Raw genomic sequence first — 22,575 nt, forward strand, 5'->3', positions numbered from 1 at the left:
TATGGGATCCCATAACCCATTACCCATGCAATAACAGAGCCACCTATATCTACCAGGTGGAAGTATTTCACTGGCTTCAAGTCCAACCTATTGGCCAGCTCAGCCGCTTTTACAACATCCTTTAATGTACAGCATAACTTTGAAAATGTTCAGGGTTCACCTTTAGTTGGATGATTATTTGAAGTGTTGGTGTAAATTATCGGGTTAAATATCTGTAAGTGAATCTACTGTAATAAACAAATCAATTAAAAATAAGAAAAGCTGAAAATATACAACTTACCAAGTAATTCATACAGTGAGTTTAGAATTGCTCTCCAAGACTCTCCTGCTTCCTTCCCAGCTACGTCTGTAAAATGGGCTGCACTGCTATACACGTTCAGATGATCAATGCACTCAAGAACCAAGGTAATCATTCCCTGCAAGTGAATGTATAAAGATAAATTTGCAGATCACTTTATCCAATTTTCAGCATTTTTTCTGCATGGATTTAACATGTTCTGCACCAATTAATAAACCTACTCATTTCTACTTTGGCATTATTACCATGAAAGGCATTTGATAGGTTTTCGAATCAAATGGACGTGGGCTGTGTATTGTACACTCAATTTTTTGCACTTAAATTATTAACATAACTTCAGACTAGATCCATCAGCGAAGAATTGTAATGAGACTTCAGTCAGCTGCTTACCTCTTCCTGGAAGAGATTTTGTCTGTTCTTCAGTGCTCTCAATCTGTTCTGTTTCTCTTCATGTTCCAGATGTTCATCAGGTGGCTGAAAATAGCCAATCAGATCCCGCAAACTCAGGCTGACTGATTCAATGGGCAAGTCAACAGCTGTGGATTTCCCTTTTTTATTGAGAGTATCAAGGCCCCTGAAAACGCAATCAAATATTATCCACAAATAGCTGACTATCAATTATCAAGCATCACTCTGATTATCTTACCATTAAATTTACTGACAAAATGATTTGTCAAATTGCAAAACCATAGGGTGGAATTCTGTTCCTTCATGAAGCAGAATTTTGGGCGGACAGAAGTATCCAACAAGACAAAAGTTTCCAACTCATTTACGCTGTAACAAATTCTAATCAGGAATGGAAGCCAGATGATTCTTTTCTCCATCCTCTGTTTTTGCAACAGTAGTTTGGGGACATGTCTGCAGGGCCAGATGTCATGGACACGAGACAAAGCGAGTGGTAATGATAGCATGAATGACTAAGGCTGGTGTTAATAGTGGCATAAAGGTCAGATAGCAGAATGTGTTAACAGCAGAACAGGGGCCAGCAGTTTCTGAAAGCGAAACATGAGAACATGTTACAGACTGGCCCTTGGTTGGGTGGATGGGGGATCAAATTGTTGGACAGAGTTCATGGTCTTAATTTGTTGAACTCAAAAGTGCTGACCCTTGTTCTGTTATTAATCTTAGTCTTTAACACTATCATTACTATTCCCTTTGTCTTGTGTCCTTTGTCAAATCTCTCCTGAGCTCCAACCTATCTCTGACCTTCTACTTTGCTCCATCTGCTCCACCCCCTCTCTTCAACAGTATAAAGCCATCACATTTTTACCTCTCTTCAGCTTTGAAGAAGAGTCATGCAGTCTCGAAATGTTGACTTTGTTCCTCTCTCTACAGATGCTGCCAGACCCGCTGAGTTTTTCCAGCATTTCCTGTTTTATTTCCAATTTCCAGCATCTGCACTATTTTGATTTTATTTTAGAAGTTATGGTGAGCCTTTATAAAACATTGGTTCGGCCTTAACTGGGGTATTGAGTCCAGTTTTGAGCACCACATTTTAGGAAGGATATGAAGGCATTGGAGAGGGTGCAGAAAAGATTCGTGAAAATGGTTCCAGGGATGAGAGACTTTAGTTACGTGGACAGATTGGAGAAACTGAGACTGTTCTCGGAGAAGAGTAGTTTGAGCAGAGATTTGTTAGAGGTGTTGCAAATCATGAGAGGTCTGGATTGAACAAATAGGGAGAAATTGTTACTATTGGTGGAAGGCTTGAGAACCAGAGGACACCGATTTAAGGTGATTGGCAAAAGAACCAGAGGCGACGTGAGGAAAGTTTTTTTAACAACGCGAATGGTTAGGATCTGGAATTCAGGGCCTGAAAGTGTGGTGGAGACAGGTTGAATCATGAATTTCAACAAGGAATTGGATAATTATCTGAAGAGAAAAAATTTGTAGGTCTACAGGGAAAAGGCAGGAGAGTGAGTTGCTCTCGCAGAGTGCTTGCATTGACACAACTGGCCAAATGGTTCCCCCATTGTATGATTCTCTGATTCTAAGATACAACTCAGCAGGTCTTTCACAAAACGTGGGTGTCACAGACAAGATCAGTATTTGTTGCCCATCCCTGGTTGCCCTTAACTGAGTGGCTTGCTAGGCCATTTCAGAGGGCAGTTAAGCATCAACCACTTTGCTGTGGGTCTGGAGTCATATGTAGGCCAGACCAGGTAAGGACAGCAGATTATCTTTCCCTAAAGAACATTAGTGAACCAGATGGGTTTTTACAACAATCGATGATGGTTTTCATGTTCACCATTACTGAGACTAACTTTATATTCCAGATTTATTAATCGAATTTAAATTCCACCAACTGCCATGGTGGGATTTGAAACCATGCCTCCAGAGGCTTTAACCTGGGCCACTGGGTTACTAGTCCAGTGACATAAACACGGTATCACCTTCTCCCCCAACTCTCCGGCAGTCATGCCGAAGGAGGTGTGACCAGAAGTTGAAGTGAATTATGCGGATGAAAACATCATGAGAACCACTTTCCTATTGAATTGGACGAGAAGGGTGAACATAACAGGCTGCAGCAACTACAGAGAGAAGGAAGAACAGCAACCCTAATAGCCATTAGTAAAGTGCCCCGTAGGTTATGAGCTTGGTGGCAATCAAAGAACTAAAGTAGAGAGTTTAAAGGGCTATCCCCAGCACAAAGATAAAACCCTGCTTTTATTTTCTTTCCTTCCTCTATTCAGTCACTCGTTCGATTAATGAAGCACAAGCCCTTAGCGACATAAGCATTCTTAACAGATGTTGTGACTGAGCCTCTTGAGATCTGTGTTCCCACTGGGCAAGTAATTAGAGGTATAGGATTGTACCTTCACTCCGGGGAAGTGTGAAAGCAAAGCACATCGAACATACCTGAATCAATAAAAGTCCGGATGACTGACACTATAATGCATCCTGGCAGTTTTTGATATGAGGCAGATTATGGTCGTTGAAGAGGAAAATGTTTTTGGGTTGATGGAGCTAATGATATATTTGACAATGCAAATTTGTTGTGCTTTGGATATTTAAAACCTGTAACTAAATGTGACATCTATTACTCTTTGAGTGGCCAGCTCTCTGAGCAGACAAATCTTCTGTCTCCTACTACAACTGGTTGCCACTATCTGCCATCTCCTGTCTGCTTCATTGCAAGGCCCCATTGTAAAACAAAGCTGTGTAAGACACAGCAGGCAAAAATAATTTTGGACACCATGGTCCTCCTCCAATTCTGCTCGAGGGTTTCCTCTTCCAAATTCATAGGGGGGGATGAGTATCAGAATTCCATTGGTCCTATTTAGGGAGAGTTCAATTACCCCCAGTATCCCCCAAAAACAGCATCTAGGGTCAAGCATTAAAAGAATGTTAATAGCAAAAAAAAAACCCCCAAGGTAAACTGAATAATGAAAACACAACTACTTCACACATTATCATCATTTGAGATGGGTAAACATCCATTGTTTATTTTAGATGTGTACTGAGTCTCTGTAGCACTGTTCAGATGCTGAAACTGTGTTATTCAGAAATTATCTCATGAATGCTTTATTTGCAGCCTTAAAAAGTGTCAACAGGACTTTAGTGTCATGATGGACACTTTCTCCTATAAACACAACAGACATGCAGAAAGCTTCATGCCACAGTGCCTTATAGTACAAGTGTCAGGGCACATTAATGCTATATAATGGCAGACTTTGAACTACCCTGGCAAGAGTAGTCCTTGATAAGCAGGTTCAGGACAGGCCAAGGTTCCTGTGCAGCCAACCTATCCTGCTGGGGCATCACTACAAACCCTTATGCATTTGTGGAGAGACGCAAACAATTCTGCACATTACCGAGGAGTGTACCCTCTACAGAATAAGTGGCAGACTAATCACCTTAAATTCAGCAAATGAGGAGGCTATCACTTGGCTTCAGGGACTTGCATTCGCTAAATTAAAATAAAAATGTTATAGATGCCAAGCAACATATAAATGCGCCCTATATGCTAGAATTTACAGTTGCTAGTAATAGCACACAAATGCTTAACGCATTGATATGATATTGCTGTTTGCTATTTTAACTGATGGGTTAAGCCATTTCAAATAAATAGGTTAATGTCTGCATTCAAATAGTGGACAGAGACCAGTTGTGCAAAAGCAATGAACATTCGTATGCAAATCTCACAAACACTATTTCTCGGCTTAAAAGTCAGGCATGATGTTTTTCACAAATGCTAATTTTCTTATCAGTGTGAGTCGGATGTTCCTAACTTCTAGATCAGTAACAATACCATCAAGGAATGTCCCAATTTCTTAGATTGACTCCATTGAAAACAGGGGGCTGTAATTTCAAAACTGACCGAAGAGATGCCCTGGAGTTGTAGCGCCCCAGAAAACCACCCTATATCTGCACTGTTGCCACATTAAGCTTTTTTAAGAACCAACTAGTAATCAAAAGAAAGTATACCCAATAAATCTGTTGAAGAGAAAAACGGTGCTGCGTATCACCCGTGCTGTCCTTGATTCCTCATGCTGAGAACGTGAGAGAGTTAAGCCATCATCCATGTGGCCTTCATGATGCATTATGGCCTGAAATAGAGAGAAAAGGCAATCATTGCTTATTGCAGTCAGATCTCAAGAATTTTATATGCAGTTGGTATCTTCTCTTTTTTCTCTGATTGGAGTGTGCGAATAAAAATTATCGTCATGTCATCAGAAGATGGGGTTCAGCCTTTGATATTCAAAGCTATCCGGATTTATGGGACAGAAGTCACTCTGAAGGTACGGTGTGAAACGACAGTCTCACTGCGGGTCTTTGTAGGTGCAGACCTACAACACAAATGGACCACCACTTCAGTGATTCGTCAGTTCACATTTTCATGGGCCAGGAAATGACTGATGTGTAAAAGGGTAAAATGTCATGCTGATCTAGCAGGGCTTTTCTCCCTAACTTTAAATTTGGAATTGAAGTGCACTGTCTGTGAAGGTGCTCTGCCCTGCAGTTAAGCATGTTCCTCTAACTTCAAGGTATCCAACATTCCCGCTGGATGGCTGGAATTTAATGCCCTTCCTCGAGGTAGGTTTGGTGTTGGAAGGGGCAGTAAATTGGGCAGAAGGGTGGTGGTTGGAAACCCCGCCAGCTTCCCGCCACTGTCCTGATTAAATCCATGGCGGGAAGGCTCATGGATAGTCCTCCTGCCCTGCTGCCAATTGAGGCCCTTAAATGGGCAATCAATGCCCACTTAAAGGCCTGATCCCACCACTGCTGGCATTCATCCAGCGGCAGGAGAGGGACTCACCATGCGGGCAGCCTGAAGAGCAAATCCTATCAAGGTTGTTTGTGGGCTTCTAGGAGGTGGTCCCTTGTGCAAAGGCACTCAATACCTGATCAAGGTACCGGGCATTGGGAAGGTGGGGGGGGGGCACTGAGAGCCAACGTGCCTGCCCTTGCTGCTGAACCACTACCACTCCATCCCAGTGACCACCACCCCGTGATAGCCCCTCCCATCATCACTCACCTGTGGCCTGAATGCCTCAGTGAACCTGGGCCTCAGGGGGTACATTACCAGCAGCAGCCACCACTGCCCCCTTGGTGCTGTCGAACAATGAAGATCTGCTGACGTCTGATTGGCTGGCAGCTTTCAGCAGGCGGGACTTCCGCAGTGAAGGCCCACCGCTGCCCATTTAAGCTCCTGATTGGTAATTAATTTAGCTGGCCTACCCAAAAAGAGGTGACACAAGGCTATTAGTGGCTTTCCAGCCACCAGGCGAGATCCCCTTCACTTACATTATATTCTACCCAATGTCTAAATTGGAAAGAGAACTTAGAAATTAAGTAATGACAACAAAATCCAGGCCAAGGTACTTACTTTACGTTGAGCTGTTCCCATCCGAGCTGATTTGGCATCTATAGACTGATAGCTGAGCCATAGTCCAGTGTCTAAGTGCTGGATAAAGCACACAGAATCTCCATACTTAACCTCTGGAGATCCCATGCCATCCACCTCTTTTCTTATTCCTGTATCCAGTTTTTCCTGAAAATAAAGTAATTCTTAAATAATTCTTCAGTAAATAGCTGTACTAATCAAAATATCATTATTTATCAATAGTCATTACAGTGCCCCCCCAAAAAATGTCCACAGCACATCTTGGCATAATCTTCACCACTCCCAAACTCAAGGTAATACAAACCAAGTTTATGCAACTTGTTCTCATAATTTAACCCTGTAAGTTACGTTATCATTCTAAAGAAGTACCCAGGTAATAATTTTTACCTGAGGTTTTTGTGCCCAAAACTGAACTCAGTACTCCAGATAAGGATCTGACCAAGGTTCTATACAACTGTAGCATAACTTCCTCTTCTTCATAATCCAGCCCCCTTGATATGAGGGAAAGGAGCAGGACTGGCAGCTCAATATTCCAGGATATAGGGTCGTCAGGCGAAACAGGGAAGGAGGTAAAAGAAGGGGTATCGCAATATTGATCAAGGAATCAATTACAGCAGTAAGGAGGGATGACATCTTAGAAGGCTCCTCAAATGAAGCCATATGTGTAGAACTTAAAAACAAAAAAGAAACAATCACATTGCTGGGAGTGAACTATAGGCCCACAAACAGTCAGAGAGAAATAGAAGAGCAGATATGTAGGCAAATTTCAGAGAAGCGTAAAAATAATAGGGTAGTAATGGTGGGGGGTTTCAACTTCCCCAATATTAACTGAGTTAGTCATAGTGTGATAGGTTTAGAGGGAGCGGAATTCTTAAAATGCATCCAGGAGAGCTTTTTAAGCCAGTGCATAGGGAGGTCCTGGACTTAATTTGAGGGAATGAAGCTGGGCAAGTGGTAGAGGTATCAGTGGCGGAGCATTTTGCAGATAATGATCATAACTCTGTTAGATTCAAGGTTGTTATGGAAAAGGACAAGGATTGGGCAGAAATCAGAGTTCTAAATTGGGGTAGGCCGATTTTAATAAGATCAGATATGATTTGGCCAGAGTGGGCTGGGAGCAGTGGTTCCTTTTAGGCAAATAATCGTCAGAGCAGTGGGACTCATCCAAGAACAAAATCGGGAGAGTACAGGGCCAACGTATTCCAGCAAAGACAAAGGGTGGGACCAACAAATCCAGGGAACCCTGGACGTCGATGGATATACAGGATTGAATAAAGAGAAAAAGGGAGGCTTATGGCAGATACTGAGGGCTCAAAACAGCGAAAGCCCTAGAGGAGTAAAGAATGTGTAGGGGGGAACTGAAAAAGGAAATTAGGAGAGCAAAAAGGGGGCATCAAAAAACATTGGCAGGTAAAATAAAGGAAAATCCAAAGTTATTTTACAAGTACATTAAGAGTAAGAGGATAAATAGGGAAAGAGTAGGGCCCATTAAGGAACATAGTGGTAATTTGTGTGTGGAGCCGGAAGACATAGGTAGGGTTCTAAATGAATACTTTGTGTCAGTGTTCACAATGAAAGGGATGACGTGGGTATGGAAATCAGGCAGAAGGACTGTGATATAATTAATGAAATTAGCACAGAAAGGGAAGAGGTTCTAAGTGGTCTGGCAGGCTTAAGAGTAGATAAATTCCAGGCCCGGATTAAATGTATCACAGGCCATTGAGTGAGGCAAGGAAGAGATTGCAGGGGCGCTGGCAACAATTTTCAGTACCTCTCTAGCCACAGGAGAGGCGCTAGAGGACTGGAGGACAGCCATTATTCAAGAAGGGAGGAAGGGATAAACCAGGGAACTACAGGCAGTCAGTCTAACCTCCGTGGTGGGGAAACTATTGGAAGTAATTCTGAGGGACAGAATTAATCTACACTTGGAGAGGTAGGGATTAATCAAGGACAGTCAGCATGATTTTGTTAAGGGGAGGTCATGTCTGATCAATTTGACTGAATTTTTCGAAGAGGTGAACAGGGGTGTAGATGAGGGCAATGCATTTGATGTAGTCTACTTGGACTTCAACAAGGCTTTTGATAAGGTGCCGCATGGGAGATTGATAATGAAGGTAAGAAACCATGGGATCCAAGGCAATTTGGCAAATTGGATCCAGAATTGGCTGAGTGGCAGGAAGCAGAGGGTGATGGTTGAGGGGTATTTTTGTGACTGGATGCCTGTGTCCAGTGGGGTTCCACAAGGATCGGTGTTGGGTCCCTTGCTGTTTGTGGTAAATATAAATGATTTAGACTTGAATGTAGGAGGGTTGATCAGTAAGTTTGCGGATGACATGAAAATTGGTGGGGTGGTAAATAGTGAGGAGGATAGCCTTAGATTACAGGAGGATATAGACAGGCTGGTCAGATGGGCTGATCAGTGGCAAATGGAATTTAATCCAGATAAGTGTGAGGTGATGCACTTGGACAGGCCAAACAAGGCACACAAGGGAATACACGATGAATGGTAGGACCCTGGGAAGTACCGAGAATCGGAGGGACCTTGGTCCCTTAAGGTAGCGGGGCAGGTAGATAAGGGTTAAGAAGGCATATGGGATACTTGCCTTTATTAGCCAAGGCATAGAATATAAGAGCAGGGAGGTTATGCTGGAACTGTATAAAATGCTGCTTAGGCCACAGCTAGAGTATTGCATGCAGTTCTGGAATCCGCATTATAGGAAGGATGTGATTGCACTAGAGAGAGTGCAGAGGAGATTTACCAGGATGTTGCCTGGGCTGGAGTGTTTTAGTTATGAAGAGAGATTGGATAGACTGGAGTTATTTTCCCTAGAGCAGAGGAGATTGAGGTGTATAAAATTATGAGGGGCATAGATAGGGTAGACAGGAAGGAACTTTTCCCCTTGGTGGAGGGATCAGTAACCAGGGGGCATAGATTTAAGGTAAGGGGCAGGAGGTTTACCGGGGATGTGAGGAAGAACTTTTTCACCAGAGGGTGGTGGGAATCTGAAACTCACTGCCTGAAAGGGTGGTAGAGGCAGAAACCCTCATAACATTTACGAAGTATTTGGATGTACACTTGCGATACCATGGCATACAAGGCTATGGGCCTAGTGCTGGAAAATGGGATTAGAATAGTTAGGTACTTGTTTGACCGGCACTAACTCAATGGGCCAAAGCATATAAGATCCTGAGGGGCCTTGACAGGGTGGATGTGGAAAGGATGATTCCTCTTGTGGGCCATTGTTGTGGAGCGGAACCCTTCCACAGGATAGCCTGTAGCTCCAACACTCTGGCACCTGCGGCTCCCAGGAGGGTTTAAGGGAGGTCTCGCTGGCCTCCCAGCCTGCGACTGTGAGGCTGGCTCCAGTCACCTGCTGGGTTTCGGCCTCAGCACAAGGTAATGTCTTCCACCGGTAAGATTCTAGTCGCATCACCAATTTGCCGCTAGGTGGGCAGTTAGTTGCTGATAATTAACTACCGAATGCTACAGACAGACTTCATTGGCCCAGACCATGCCCAGACCAACATGGTGGGCTCAGGGCCGAAACAGGGGACACAATGGATCAAGCAAGGAACTCCCACCCTACCTTCCCAAACCCATAATGACTGCCGGGCCACAGCTACAGCCACTGATTGTGCCCTGGAGAGTTTGGCTCTCCAGGATCGTAGACAGGCAGCTGTGGCATTTCTAATAATAAAGTAAACTTACCTGCCCTTGTCCCTCACTGTCTGCATTGTCACACCAGCAACTCTCACCTCAGCCAGTGTGGCTGCCCATCTCTGAGTGCTGCAGGGCATCCCTTTGGCCTTCCAGTGTTGAGAGCCTGCCGGCCATCCCTGAGCCTGCTTTCTTTATTTTTTCATGGGATGTGGGCATCGTTGGCAAGGCCACCGCTCACTGCCCATCCCTAGTTGCGTTTGAACTGAGAGGCTTGCTAGGCCGTTTCAGAGGGCAGTTAAGTGTCAACCTCATTGCTATGGGTCTGCAGTCACATGTAGGGACAGCAGATTTCCTTCACTAGTGAACCAGATGGGCTTCTATAACAATCGATGGTGGCTGTCAGGGTCACCATTACTGAGGCTAGCTTTATATTTGAGATTTATTAATTGAACTTAAATTCCACCAGTTGCCATGGTGGGATTTGAACCCATGTCCCTTGGCCATTGGATTACTAGTCCAGGGACATTAACATTATGCCACCATCTCCCCTGATCTTTAACTGGCTGAAGCTTTGAAATTCACAGTAGGCATGTCTAAAGCACACCATACAGGTTGGATCCTGAACTAGCCCTCGTGTCCGGTTCCTGACCCCAAATTAAAAATTCAGCCCCTTAGTCAGGACAGCGGTATCATGAAGTGCAGAAAAAGCAGGGGAGTGTCAAGAAAAATCTCTGCCCAAGTTTTCAGCCTCCCAGAGCCTGTCCCACATTAATGACTGTGGCCATGTGGAATGGGAATTCTACCTTTCATACTGCTCCCATTTCACCATCCACTATATCCAGCACAATGGCAAGGCACAATGGGGGTAATTTTGTCACCTCTCCCTTATCCTTCACGATACAAGAAAAAGCTTAATATTTGATAGGTAGCTCTTCTCTAAACTCCAGCCTTCAATCTCATTCCCTCCAATATAAACTTGCTTATCTTTCTCACATCAAAATGAATATTGCCATTGTTTCTCTGAATGCCATCCTATGTCTTCCTTAATCTAGAAATCAAGAATAATGGGTTGATTTTGAACTTCTGCCCAAAACTGGCGCGGAGTCCGTGCTGCTTCACCGGGCCAGTCTGATGCATTCAGCAAGAGCCACAAACTATTTTCAGGTTCAGGCCTCATAAGAACACAGTCGATCAGTTGCCAAAAGTTAAGGAGCAAGCGGGCAGCTTGCCAAAACAAAGGGCAGGAAATCTCACAGCACCGTGAGCACGATAAGCTTAAAGTCAGCAATAAAGAGAAGGGGGGAATTATCAGGGGATGACGGGCGGTGGGGGGTGCGGTGCAGTGAGTGAACCGCAAGGTCATCTTGTCAAGTGCTTTTTAAAGAGTCCTATGATTTAACACCCTTCAATATTTAATTTATGCTAGGATAAGCAGCATATTTACAATATACTGCTGTTGATGACATCCTAGATGACATCAAAAACATGGCGCCTAGTTTCAACATGTTACTACATGCATGTGTGTGTGTGCAGAGGGGGGGGCATCTAACTTTTAAAGAAGTGCATTTTGTCCAATTTTTCAGCTGGGACATGCTGCAATGAATGCCCACACTGTATATATGGATATTAAATATCCACTTGAGATACATCCAGGATAGAAGCAAAAGGATTATAGGCAACTGAGTTGCAGACAGATAGATTAATCCAATTGTACAGCCGACCAGCAATTGTACTTATCTCTTAGATCCTAATTTGAAGAATCAGGAATGATATTCATCAGAAAGCTGTTTTGTTTTTGTCAAATAGCTAAATCATTGAAATTATAACAGGAAATGTGAGCTGAATCATCTTAATTTTTGCTAGGATTTGGTTTCTCTGCATCAGTCGTGAACCAGTCATGAGGTCCATCATCTACTATATCCAGCATAATGGCAAGGCACATTGAGGGTAATTTTGACTTTGGATGATAGTGTACAATGCGCAATCACTCGTTAAACAGAAACCCTTTACATTCATTTCCATTGAAGTCACGAGAAACTAAAATCAGGAGAGGCGTTTAACAAGCGGTGAGGTGATGCCATGTGCTTTACACTATTGTTGAAATTCAAAATTATGCCCAGTGATTCACTCCTAATGGCCACTCCCTTTAATATCTATCCAATTCTCCCTTTTTAATGATGCCTACTGGCCTGGGGAATCCAATCCATGCAATTCCCACCTTCTTGGCCTCAATTATCTCTTAGGTTTCCTCTTAAGCTTAAGTGTCAGTTCACTGGTTCTGGAATTTGTAAAAAAATACACAAAATAGTTTTAGTTTTACAGGCTAAATGATAGCATTAATCCGGTCAGACTGGTGAATAATTATCTTGGCATACCTTGGATGATCTGAAACAGAAGGCTGTGCTTTTTACATCAGCTTTCTCTTTGCCCATGAGAAGGAGGCCTTTCTCATCAATGAGGCTCAAGTACTTCCCTGTTGTAACATGTCTCAGTCTGAACGGCTGACCCCACCTGATATGGCTTCCACTCCACCTGCAAGAAGAAATCAATTAGAACTAAATAATACCTACTCAATATAAAGTCAGTGAAAGGATAAACAAAACCCAGTAAATAAGAGTGAAACATAAACAAGTCGCTAGACAGCGACAGTAAGTAACCTGAATAGTTCTTCATCACTGTTGCCGACAGTGCAAAGGGAACATGCCGCACTGTAGCACAAAGTGGCTTTATATATCGTTTTCTTTCATGTCAGTTATTGCTCACATCTGAATAAAGAAATGGTGTCCCCGCCACAGAGAGCACCCACGTTTCAGTCGGTCCAAAAGTGCTAACCATTTGTAATTTCCCATCATGGTCAATTTTCTTTTTCCAAAACTATATTCATAAAATTTACAAAGGAACATGACGTAACAGTTCAAATTTGAAAACAGATAAAGTGCAAAGCAGATGAGTTTCTATCAGTACAATAAGCGAGGTGTCTCGCTATACTTGCAAGGAAATTTAGATGCACATTTACAATGTACATTTACAGTTCATGTCAAACATTTTCTGGTGCATACAGCCCAAGGGGTTTAAAAGGGTTTCAGCCCGTTGTGGCGGGAGGACCTTAGACTGTGGCCTTTCCCCATTGAGCCTTTGCGGCGGCTGCCCCAAGATTCAGTGCGTCCCTGGACCTTGGAACGTGCCAGTCTGCAACACTGCTGTCAATAGCTGTTTGCACTGGAAGACCAGCAGGTTTCGGGCTGATCAAAGAGTTGGTGGTCCTCCGGCAGCAGCTGATGTTACCACATGTTAAACGGTCACTGTATATCGGGCAAAAACATTCAGCGTCCCATTCCCACCTCATTAAAATGCCATTGCCATGTATATTTAATCATGCTCTGACTGGTATCAGGTTACACCTCACACTGTTCATCACTGATTGCAAAAATAAATATGTTTAATAAATAAATAGCATCTTATTACCATGTGTACTTAATTGCTTCTTCGTGATTTGGGTGTGCAGCTTCAGGTAGTGAATTGTTACGGTCTTAGAGTTACCCCTTTAAACCAACCAAGGATTACAGCAGGCAAATCATATTGACATCAACGTGCCTTGTGTTATAAACAATGGGGACTGTTTCAGGGGCGGGAAGGCATGTGCTAAGACTTTCCGCCCTGCCGCCAATTGGGGCCCTTAGGTGGGCAATTAATGACCACTTAAGGGCCTTATCCACCTCCAGTGGCAGGTGGGCCTATCGACATGCAGCATGCACAACAGGAAAAAGTGTGCGGTCTGCTTGTGGTCACCCGAGGGGAGGGGGTTGGCAGGGGATGGGGTCCCTCATTCAGAAGCACTCAGTTTTGGCTTTTTAACACCAGTCGGGGTGGGAACAGAGGCGGGTGAAGGCTTTCATGCCTCTGGCCTACAGGCCGGTTCCCCTGCTCCATCCTGCTCCTCGACCACTATCCCAAAGGCAGGATGGGGAGGGGGAGGTGTGGCAGGCCTACATCCCCACAAGCAGTACACAGACTCTTAAACAGCTGAATAGGCTGTCAGGGCCTGTTGTCAGAGGCTGACTGCAGACGGTAGGTCGGGTGGCCAGTGCTGGAGGCCACTAATACTTGTTATGAAAGCCAAACTTATGCATTGGAGAGGTGGTACTGGGTACTCCAAGTCCTCCAACGGTCCCCCAACAGGCAGAGCGGGCTATGTATGAGGAGTACAGAATTTTAAGTTCTTTGGGCCAAGGACACAGATCCAGTGCGCCTGCGCAAAAAGAAAATGGCGTGAAAGCCCCAGTCATGTGACTGGGAATTCAGAGAAGAGTCCCAGGCAGGGAATAGGAAGAGGTCCCAGTTAAGAGAAGAGGTGCAGAGAAAAAGCTCCAAGCAGGAAAGGGGCTGTGGTTGGCAGACTTTAAGTGGTGAGGGCTCAGAAGAAGCCTGGGCAATTGAAGCGCACTCAGGAGAAGCCCTGGTGATCGAAGGAGGCAGAAGGCTGATGACACCATGCTCAGGCCGTTGGGATGAAGGTACCCCTTTGGAGCAGTAGCATTCTGCACGGCACAGCTGAAGAGCTAAAGGTGTGCTTGTGAGTTGGTGCTGGAGTACAGACTCGGGAATTCTGGGGAACAGAGTCTCAGGATACGAGATTTAAACCCTTCAAAGTGGGTCGTCATTGAGGCTGTCCAAGCTGGAGCGTCTTGTGGAGAGAATTCCAAGGCAAGATCTTCGAAGGCGATGATTGGAATTCCTCATGAGAGAGACAGAGTTCCAACAAGATTGGCTGACTCACAGGGCTGAGTTTGTTCCCTGTTGGGTGGGCGAGACCGACCCAATCTCCGGCGGGCAGGGAGCCGATCCCCACCGGCGAAGCGGGCCCTGCTGCCATTTTAAGTGGGCGGGCCTTAATTGGCCCGCCCAGTGTGACGTCTGCCGGGAATCGCTATATGCTTCCTGTGAGGGCGGGGGGGGCGGATTCCCCAAATGTGAGAGTGCGCTCTTTCACGCATGCGCACAATGAGGCTAAGTGCTGCCTCAGGGAGATCGCTGAAAGGTTTTCAAACTGTAAAAATAGAAAAATAAAAAAATCATTAACATGTCCCCCTCATGTGACAATGTCACACAAGATGGGACATGTTAATAAGTTTCACAAAAACTTTAATAAACTTTAATTAAACTTTTTAAAATCCTACATGAAACCTCATCCCGCCCGTGGATGAGGTTTCATGTTTTTTCCAGTTCCCGCTGGGGCTCCTGGCCTGCCCAATAACATTAAGGTTGGACGGGCAGGGCCTTTAATTGTTTTAATTATACTGTCAATGGCCTCAATTGGCCATTGACAGGTCGGCAGGCGGACAGCTGATTTGGCTGTGTCCCCGCCTTCCTGAAGATTTAAATGGGGCAGGATGACGTCGGGGGTTCCTCCCAACGTCATCCGGCGTCATTTTCGCGTCGGTGAGCAGGCCCCGCCTCCAGCTCGCCGACGGCAAAATTCGGCCCACAGAGTTTACTGATGTCTGAGTGGGTTGTTGAGAAATCCATGTGATCTGCCATGGTCGCATTTGCTAGTTAGTTTGCAGGGTGGTATGTTCAATCACAGATTGCCTGTTAATTGGCATGTATTTTACATTAACTCTGAATGTTAGAGTCTAACATAGATACTGTAAGTCGTTCTATCTTTATGGCCTTGTACAGTTTATTTTTGTTTCTTCAAAACCCATGGAATTTTGTGGCTTTATTCTCTTAGCAGGAGTCTTGAATCTCAAACTTTGTCCGCTTGAAACAAAACGTTATTGGTCCCCACCCGGGTCTTACCAAAAACCTGAGGGTCTGGTCCAGGATCATGACATACTGGACACCATTGCAACACGCAAGGGGTTGTCATCACGTAAGCAGGTGATGTCATCATGTACACAGTGACATCACTGCGCTTGGCGATTCAGTGCTGTTTAAGAGACAAGCGGCAGATGCGACAGGTCATTCAAATCTCGGTTGACTTCAGTGGGACCGGAAGATCCCGCCAGCAGGAGGAGCTAGAAGATCCTGCCCACTGTTTTCTGCATCCCTGTCACATCAAAGCTGCTGTAGACAGGGAAAGGGACAAGCACAAGCCCTGCCAGTGCTTCACTGAGGCAAATGTACTAAGGGTCGAAATGCTGGATATGAAGCCAGCCAGTACCGGACAGTGACCAGACAGGCTAAAGACCAGGCTGTCCAATAAAGAGTCTGGTCAACCTAGCACTGGGGGGACAGTGCAGCTCCCCAGCAACAGACCAGGGGCCCAGTGCTCCAATCAGGCTCAAAACTCCTGCTCGCCTGCTTGGCCATAGCATCAACCACAGACCTGTCCTGTGGTTCCCCCTCCACAGTGCTGGCCTCACTACAAAGGGCATTTTATTTTACATTTGAAAAGTGGGAGAGAGGGCCCCCCTCCCCCTCACCTACCTTAAATGGGAACCTCCTGCTGCTTTAGGCCCTCCAGCTTCAAGAGGTCACCGTGTCCACCATCTGGCCACGAATTGGCCAATGCGGGGACAATCACAGGTGAGTGACTGTTTCCCACAGAGTGCGTGGAATTTTATGACCTCTCTTGTGGTGTGTTTGAAGACAGAAAGGGGATTTAGTTAGTCAGGATGGTAGCATACCTGAGCCCTGATGCCTTCCCGCTTCCGCCAGAGGCGAAGTCAGGGGTGGGAAGGCACGTGGTCGGACTTTCTGCCCTGCAGCCAACTGAGGCCCTTAAGTGGGCAATTAATGACCACTTAAAGTCCTTATCCACCACCTGTGGCAGGTGGGCCTGTCGACATACAGCGTGCACAGCACAAAAAACTGTGCAGCCTGCTTGTGGTCACTCGAGGTGGGGATAGCTTGGCAGGGAGGGCGGGGGGGGGGGGTCCTGCGTTTAAAAGCACTGAGTGTCTGATTGAGTACTGTGACATCGGGAAGATGGGGCCTGCGGAGAGAGACACCCCCTGCCCTTGCTGCTGAACCCCCTACACCCCTATCCCCCCAACCTGCACACTGCGAAGCCCCTCCTGCCGTTGCTCATCTATGGTCTGGGTCGCTCCATGAGGCAGTAGCCACGGCCTCCCCAGTGTGCTGCGGGAAAAGCTGTCTACTTAACTGCCTGGGTGTCACTTAATACCAGTGGGCCTTCCCCAGAGGAGGCAACGCGGGTCTCTTGCCCGCTCTCTAGACAGCCGATAGGACCCCCTGACGCCTCGATAAAATCCAGCCCCATGCAGGTTTCTGGCTCCCCATTTCAGCCTGACTGCGGGGACCTGAAGCTCGCAGGAAAATACCCTCCTTCATCTCAGCCTGTGTAACCAACATCACTGGCCTCGGGGAGTGCGGGAAAACTCTGCCTGATCATGAGGAAAAGATCAGGTTTAGCTGATGCCTTTCAAAGTGGAAATTCCATTAACACCAGTTTGGTCAAGGTGTTGCCAGATAGTTATCAGTGGCTGTGCAACCAGACTTTAAGCAAGGGTTCAGGAGGTGAAGTGACAAAATCTGGAGGAAAAAACTTACATTAAAAAGAAGCATTGTGCATCTTCAAACACGTACTGCAATGGTTATCAACTTCAACAGCCATATAAACAATATTAGTAAAACATATCAAAGGCATTTTACTTGAATTCTGGACAAAATGTAAAATAAACCTCAGTGAATCTTTAAATCAACAGTTAATAGCATTTCTGTTCCCTTGTCCCCATGAAAATAAAGTTAAAAATATCTATGGGCCATGTTTTAGAATAGTCCTTTAAGAACACTCAAGTTAGGCTACTTGATGACTGTAGAAAAGGGCAGAGTGTGATCCTCAAAACTGAAATCAATACACACATTAAAGGACCCTGATTTGCATATTACTTGCAAAATTCTGCCTGAAACAAGGAGTTAAACCTATGTCACTCAAGGTTACTTACAAGGGATGGGGTGTAAGGAAGATATAATAATGTTCATAATGTCATTGGAATTTATGCTAAAGTCGAGTAATAGTGGAGCCTGTGTCTATGGGTCTGTGTGTGGGACTTAATTGAATTAAAGACAGCTGGTCTGAGGGCTTTGATGTAAGAAGAGAGGCTAGGTTTGAAATGCTAAATAGGTGAAGTTTTAGAATATGAGGTGTAAAGAAAACATTTGCATTTTTAAATAAACCAGAGTAGCGTGAATACAAAAGAGGGGGTAAAATGTTACACCTAGCCAGAAGAAGTTAAGAAGTTAAGAAACAGTGTGTTTATTTTTCCCAAAGATTACTGGTAAAATTAGAACTACAATAGATTTTTATTATTAGAGAGGTAAAGTCCAAAGATAGAGTGAAACAATGGGAATTTGCAATCAAAGGGGAAAATATGTATAAAGGAGAGAAGGCTATGTGTAAGGGTAGACATTTTAAGATCTAACACAAGTGTGAAAAGCCTCTAAGCCTCAAGCTGCTGTCTACAAAGCACTGAAGTGAAGAAAACTCACTTTGAATTCGACTGTTATGGGTACAGCGTTACTTTGCCTGGGTCTTTTAAAAGCAATGGGAAGAATATTCCCCATGTTGGGTGGGCTGTGCGGGAGCATGCGTGGGCAGGTGCGGACCCGATCGCTGCCCGTGGTTGGGTCCGCACCGCCGTTTTAAGTGGGCGGGCCAATTAAGACCTGGCCAGCGTATTTCTCGACTCCCAAGGATAGTGGGAGTGGGCTGGCGGCGGCAGGCGGGCGGCGGCAGGCGTGCACAAACCACCGGGTTGCCATTGGACTGTTTAAATGAAGGCCAGGCAGCCTTTGCAAGTCTGCTCACAATGGTCAGGAGAAGAGCAAAGCAGAGGGCTACTGTGTATCACACAAGTCCGGAGGGTAGGCTAGCGGGGCAGGTCAGGCCAAAGGGTAGGCCCTCGGGGCAGGCCAAGCTAGAGGGTAGGGCAGTTGGGCAGTGTGCCCCTTGTTTCACCTATGAGTGCCTAGCTGCCCTCCTGGAGGAGGTGGCAGTGCGGCAGGAGGTCCTGCTTCCGAGGGATGGGAGGCAGAGGCCTCCCCACCTGACCACCCCCGCACGCCAATGGGAAAATTCTGGCCTATGTGTTTTACTGTTGCCTTAATGGAGGGGAAACTGGGAGTTAGATTAATCAGTGGAGCTAGGAGTTATCATAGTAGTAATTTGTAGACCTATGTATGTGTTTAAAATTATTTCTTTTATTAATAAATGTTTAACTTAATTTTGTAAAAACCCCCTAAGACTTGGTGAACTTATTCTTACTGAATTCAAGGCACGCATCTCGAAATAAAGATACAAATTTCAAAACAGTTGTGGCAGATGTTTCAAGTTTCCCTTTGGATTTGTGCAGCTTAGCATTTACCATCGGCTGTGCCATAACAATGAGCTTAACTCCAGATGCTTTGGCATCATCATTTCTTATCTATGCAAAGGGCTGAAGCTGTGAACAATGGCAACCCCAGGGCTGAGTTAACTGGAGTGATCACATTCATTGACAAGTATTGTAGGCCAGCAATAGATATTGTGCCAATTCAATACCGACCTAGCAACTCTGATTTAATTAAATCATGAGGTGCATATTGGCTGACTTTCCCCTCCTTTTCAAAGGGTCACTGCGGCCAATTGTATTACCAGAAGAATTATAATTCTTCCAAAGATGAGTCATATTGTTATGGCATGGCAAGTGATGTCTGCCAGATGGATCAAATTCATAAGGGAAACTTGGCCACACTCACAACAATTTTGCAATTTGTGTTTATTACGAGAAGATGCGTGCATTGAATTTAGAAGCAATGGAATTTAGAGTCCACTAAGACCTTTCGAGATTTTAAAAATTAAATTAAAATATTTATTAAGAAAAGATTTCAAGCACATACATAAAATTAGTTACTTAATACTATAATAAATCCCAAAATTCCTAATTAAACTGACTCCTAACTACACACCCCCTTTAAGGCAGCAGTTCAAAAAAGATGTTCAATTTAAATAGCAAGCCAGCACGTTTACCACAACACCCACTCAACAGTGGGACTTCAAAGGCTTTTCTCCAACTTTAGTTACGGGGCACAGTAGACTCTTACAAAAATGGCTGGAGGCATCTTCAAGGCTGTTTCACACACTCCTGTTAAATCTTACATGTCCACCCCCACTCCCCCAACATCACCTTCCTTCCTTCTTTATACATGTTTCTCTCTCTTTAATTTGTGAATTCCATTGTTCCATATGTCTTTGGAAATGTACTTTTCCCATACTATAAAAATCTTTCATGTTGCCAATATGACCTCTTTCCTTTAAGGAAAAATAAAAATACTGCTTGGCCTTGTTTATCTTGCCAGTTGTAAACATCCTACCATCCCTTTGAAATCCAAACAACTCCTTCACTCATCTAAAAATGCAAATTTCCTTCACGCCTTATATGCTAAGACCTCATCCACGTTTATTCATTAGCATCTCAAGTACCCTTCTACACCTAACTCCTTTTGATCATTTCAAGCTTGCAGTCTAGCTGACTCCAATTCAATTAAATCACACACAGACAGAATCGTCTACATTCACCCCTATACACCCACTTTACAATAACCCGCAATAATATTATGAAAATTATTATAGTTTCGTGACAATATGCAACTCAAAACGTTAACTCTGTTTCTCTCCCCACAGATGCTGTCAAACCGGTTGAGTTTTTCCAGCCCTTTCTGCCTTTATTTCAGATATCCAGCATCTGCAGTATTTTGATTTTACTTAGTGAAGAAGTCAAAACACAAAAACAAGTTCTTGTTTCTTTAAGATGACAAATTATTGCATGAAACATCTTCACAATCCGTTCACAGACCGCGCAGTAACCCAGTCCCACTGCTCTCGCTGGTCAAGCTAGCACACAGTAGAAGAGAGACTGCAAGAATGGAGAAGGGGTTCAGCCAGTTTGCCACACAAAGGATATGCTGCTCATTGTCAGTAACTTCAGGAACATGGTAGAAAGATTGCCCATGATACGTCCAGCAAAAACATGTTATTTAAGATTACTTCAGTAATAACATAGAGAGAAAACCTTCCCACCACATTTACAATGCTAGTTACAGAAATCTTTCTCCCTCAACATATGTCATTAGGTCTGGATATAAGTGCCAAAGCGTAGAAGTGTGGGTAAACAATCCCTTTCAGCAACAAACTAGGGAGATAATTCGCACTTTGACATATTGAGAAGTGTTTCTTCATTGTGTCAATGTGAGATAGTGTGTCATCCATCATTTAGAATATTTCAGCTGTATTATTTCCATTACAGAAACCATTCATCAATAACAAAGAGCTCTGATGTTTCAATCTATAACTTGCTGCAACTGCTGTCATGACATTTTTATTAATTGCTTATTTAAACTTTTTTTATAGTACAACGTTCCCACTGAACTGAACTGAAGTCAGGTTTCAGATTTAAAGGAAAACATTTAAAATTATATACAATAAGTTGTTAGTTTTGGTACCTGCCATATACCCCTATATCATCATATGGTTCATTAATATTGACATAATTCCTCTGGTTGCCTAGTCTCCAGTGGAGCTTTCACAAGTACTGTGGCTTATAGTCCATTGATTTATTGGTGTATTATAGACAGCAAAATGGCATGGCTTCAAGTTGTCAGTAGATTTAACTCACAGTGGTGATATATAATGGGTGGCATTAAAGGCCACTACTGAAAGTTCATATAAATCCATGTTGTGCCCCGAGTTCCTGAAGAGAATTCCTGATCACACAGTGAACATATTCCTTACTGGGAAGAAAATACAAACTGAAAGGCACTTATGCAATATGAATAGAACTGGCAGATGCATTGAAGCACAAGTTCCATTTTCCCTCTCAACTGGTGCAACCTGCATAACTCAGGAGACTCATTAAAGAGAGCAAGATTAAAACAAACAAGTGTCTCCTTACTCAAGTCCTCCTACAGATTTCAACCCTCTGTAGGAAATGGCCTGAGAAACATTAGTAGCACATTTTGTGAGAAATCATGGGCCATAAGTAGTTTTGAAAATAAAGGTTTCCTGGCATGGTTCAATGGGTTACAATCTAGATTGCTCAAGCATTATCCGCCTGGAATGGGGGAACAATGTGGATAGGAAAGAAGAGACATTCAGACTAGCAATAAAGTGTGTGCTGAAATAAACCCTATATACAAAATTAATCCAACTCCCTGATTGCCATAAATTAAAGCAGTAGCTTCTTGAGCTGCTGAGGAGCCGATCCCAGCCATTTGTACAGAGGATTTTTTGTACAACAGTTGACTCTCGAATGCCATGTTAAGGTTCGTACTTGTGGCCTTTTTCACAACACTAGTGTTAACCTGGAAAATTAGGGGCAAATGTGATTAATCGAAAAACAAAACAGCAATGAACAACAACATTGGGGAGAACTTTCTCCTCGTCGGGCGGGCCGGTCGGGAACGGGCGCAGGCGGGCGTGCAGCCAATTGCCGCCTGCGATCGGCTGCGCGCCGCCATTTTACATGGGTGGGCCAATGAAGGCCTGCCCAGCATGACGCTCGCCCGATAGTGCTCAGCGCTACCTGTGCGGGTGGGGGGAAGAGGGGGGGGGGGGAGCGCGAAAGAGCGCAGAAATCTCCCTAAGGCACGGAGCTGCCTCAGGGAGATTCTTTATTTTAAACGTTAAAACTGAAGCTAAAGTTAGAAATCATTTACTCAAGTCCCCTCTTGTGACAGCGTTACATGAGCTGGGACACGTTTATGAAGTGTTTAAAATGTTTAAATTAATTTAATAAACCCTTCATGAAACACCATCCACGGGCAGAT

At 44.4% G+C, this 22,575-nt stretch overlaps 1 protein-coding gene across 1 annotated transcript in view; it reads right to left on the bottom strand.

Moving 5' to 3' along the window:
* Positions 1 to 22,575, bottom strand: part of ryr2a (ryanodine receptor 2a (cardiac)) — a 794,383-nt gene that overhangs the window by 427,810 nt on the left and 343,998 nt on the right. Inside the window, exons 11-15 of the mRNA XM_078557297.1 lie at positions 12,183 to 12,339; positions 6,129 to 6,293; positions 4,727 to 4,848; positions 689 to 872; positions 281 to 416 (exon numbers count right to left, since the gene is read on the bottom strand). Of these exons, the coding sequence (XP_078413423.1) occupies positions 281 to 416; positions 689 to 872; positions 4,727 to 4,848; positions 6,129 to 6,293; positions 12,183 to 12,339 (764 nt within the window). The remainder of the gene's footprint in view (positions 1 to 280; positions 417 to 688; positions 873 to 4,726; positions 4,849 to 6,128; positions 6,294 to 12,182; positions 12,340 to 22,575) is intronic.

Source organism: Cetorhinus maximus, chromosome 14 (genome assembly GCF_964194155.1).
Source record: "Cetorhinus maximus chromosome 14, sCetMax3.hap1.1, whole genome shotgun sequence".
Lineage (NCBI taxonomy): Eukaryota > Metazoa > Chordata > Chondrichthyes > Lamniformes > Cetorhinidae > Cetorhinus > Cetorhinus maximus.